This window comes from Egretta garzetta, unplaced genomic scaffold, assembly GCF_000687185.1.
Source record: "Egretta garzetta isolate BGI_Z169 unplaced genomic scaffold, ASM68718v1 scaffold448, whole genome shotgun sequence".
NCBI lineage: Eukaryota > Metazoa > Chordata > Aves > Pelecaniformes > Ardeidae > Egretta > Egretta garzetta.
This window is the reverse complement of record NW_009260497.1, coordinates 802,620-803,559: the sequence shown is the minus strand read 5'-3', so window position 1 is coordinate 803,559 and position 940 is coordinate 802,620. Positions and strand designations below refer to the sequence as shown.

At 62.8% G+C, this 940-nt stretch overlaps 1 protein-coding gene across 1 annotated transcript in view; it reads right to left on the bottom strand.

Annotated features, from left to right (window-relative positions):
• Positions 1-211: 211 nt before the first annotated feature.
• EPHB1 (EPH receptor B1) overlaps positions 212-940 on the bottom strand; it is a 53,552-nt gene continuing 52,823 nt past the window's right edge. The window contains 2 exon segments of the mRNA XM_035900051.1: positions 212-320; positions 653-808. Coding sequence (XP_035755944.1) covers positions 212-320; positions 653-808 — 265 coding nt within the window.

Here is a 940-nt window from a genome sequence, read left to right as displayed (position 1 = left end):
CATGACAATGGTAAGTGTGCTTCTGTTGGCGAGGAACGGAAGTCACCAGTTAGAGATGAGTCCCAGGAACATCCTCCGCCTGCGGTCGCAGTCCCCAGGCAGCGGCGGCACCTCTCCAAATGCTGCCCCGCAGCGCCCGTCAGTTCCTCCCCTCCCACCTCTGCCCCTCGCTGCATGCCCTCCCGGCCCCCTCCCCGTTGAACGAGGGGTGTCATGCCATCGAGGTCGGAGACTGACTCATCTGTACTCGCATGGACTGGACGCTGTTCAGGATCTTCTTCTGGTGCCCAGCCAAAGTCACCCCTATTCTCAGGAGGTCTCTGGAAGACAGACAGATAGGGGAGTATCAATGGGTGGCCGAGGGTTGGTGTATCTGGTCTGAGCAAGGTGAGGGAGGAAAGCCCAGCTGGACTGTGTCTCTCAGCAGAACACACACAACCCAAGCACAGCCCTGTGAGCATCACCAGGGCGAGGAGGGACCCCAAGCAGCTCCCAGCTGGTGAACACGGCCACCTCCAGACACAGGGTGCTGCTGCGGACCGCTGTGACGGATGCCCACACCCTCCCTTCCATGGGTGCCTCGCACCAACCTTCCCACCTCCCCACAACACCAGGCAGCTTCCAGCCAGCCCCGGCGCGGCACCCAACTCACTCGGACGTCATCTGGGCGACAAGCTGCAGGGAGGTGAAGCCCGCGGTCAGGAAGCTGTCCCTGTACTGGCTCATCTTCACGGCACTCAGCCAGTCGTCTACTGAGGTAAAGGCAGTGAAGTCGGGGATGGAGCGGTCGAGGAGGGGCTGAGAAGGCCTGCAACAGGGGACACACCACTGGGGACAAGCCTGGCCAGCGCCGAGGGGCAGCCACACACAAGCCCAGCCGGCATACGGCACTGTTCCCCAATCCCCCCCCGCCACGCCCTCATGTTGCTGGCACCTGCCT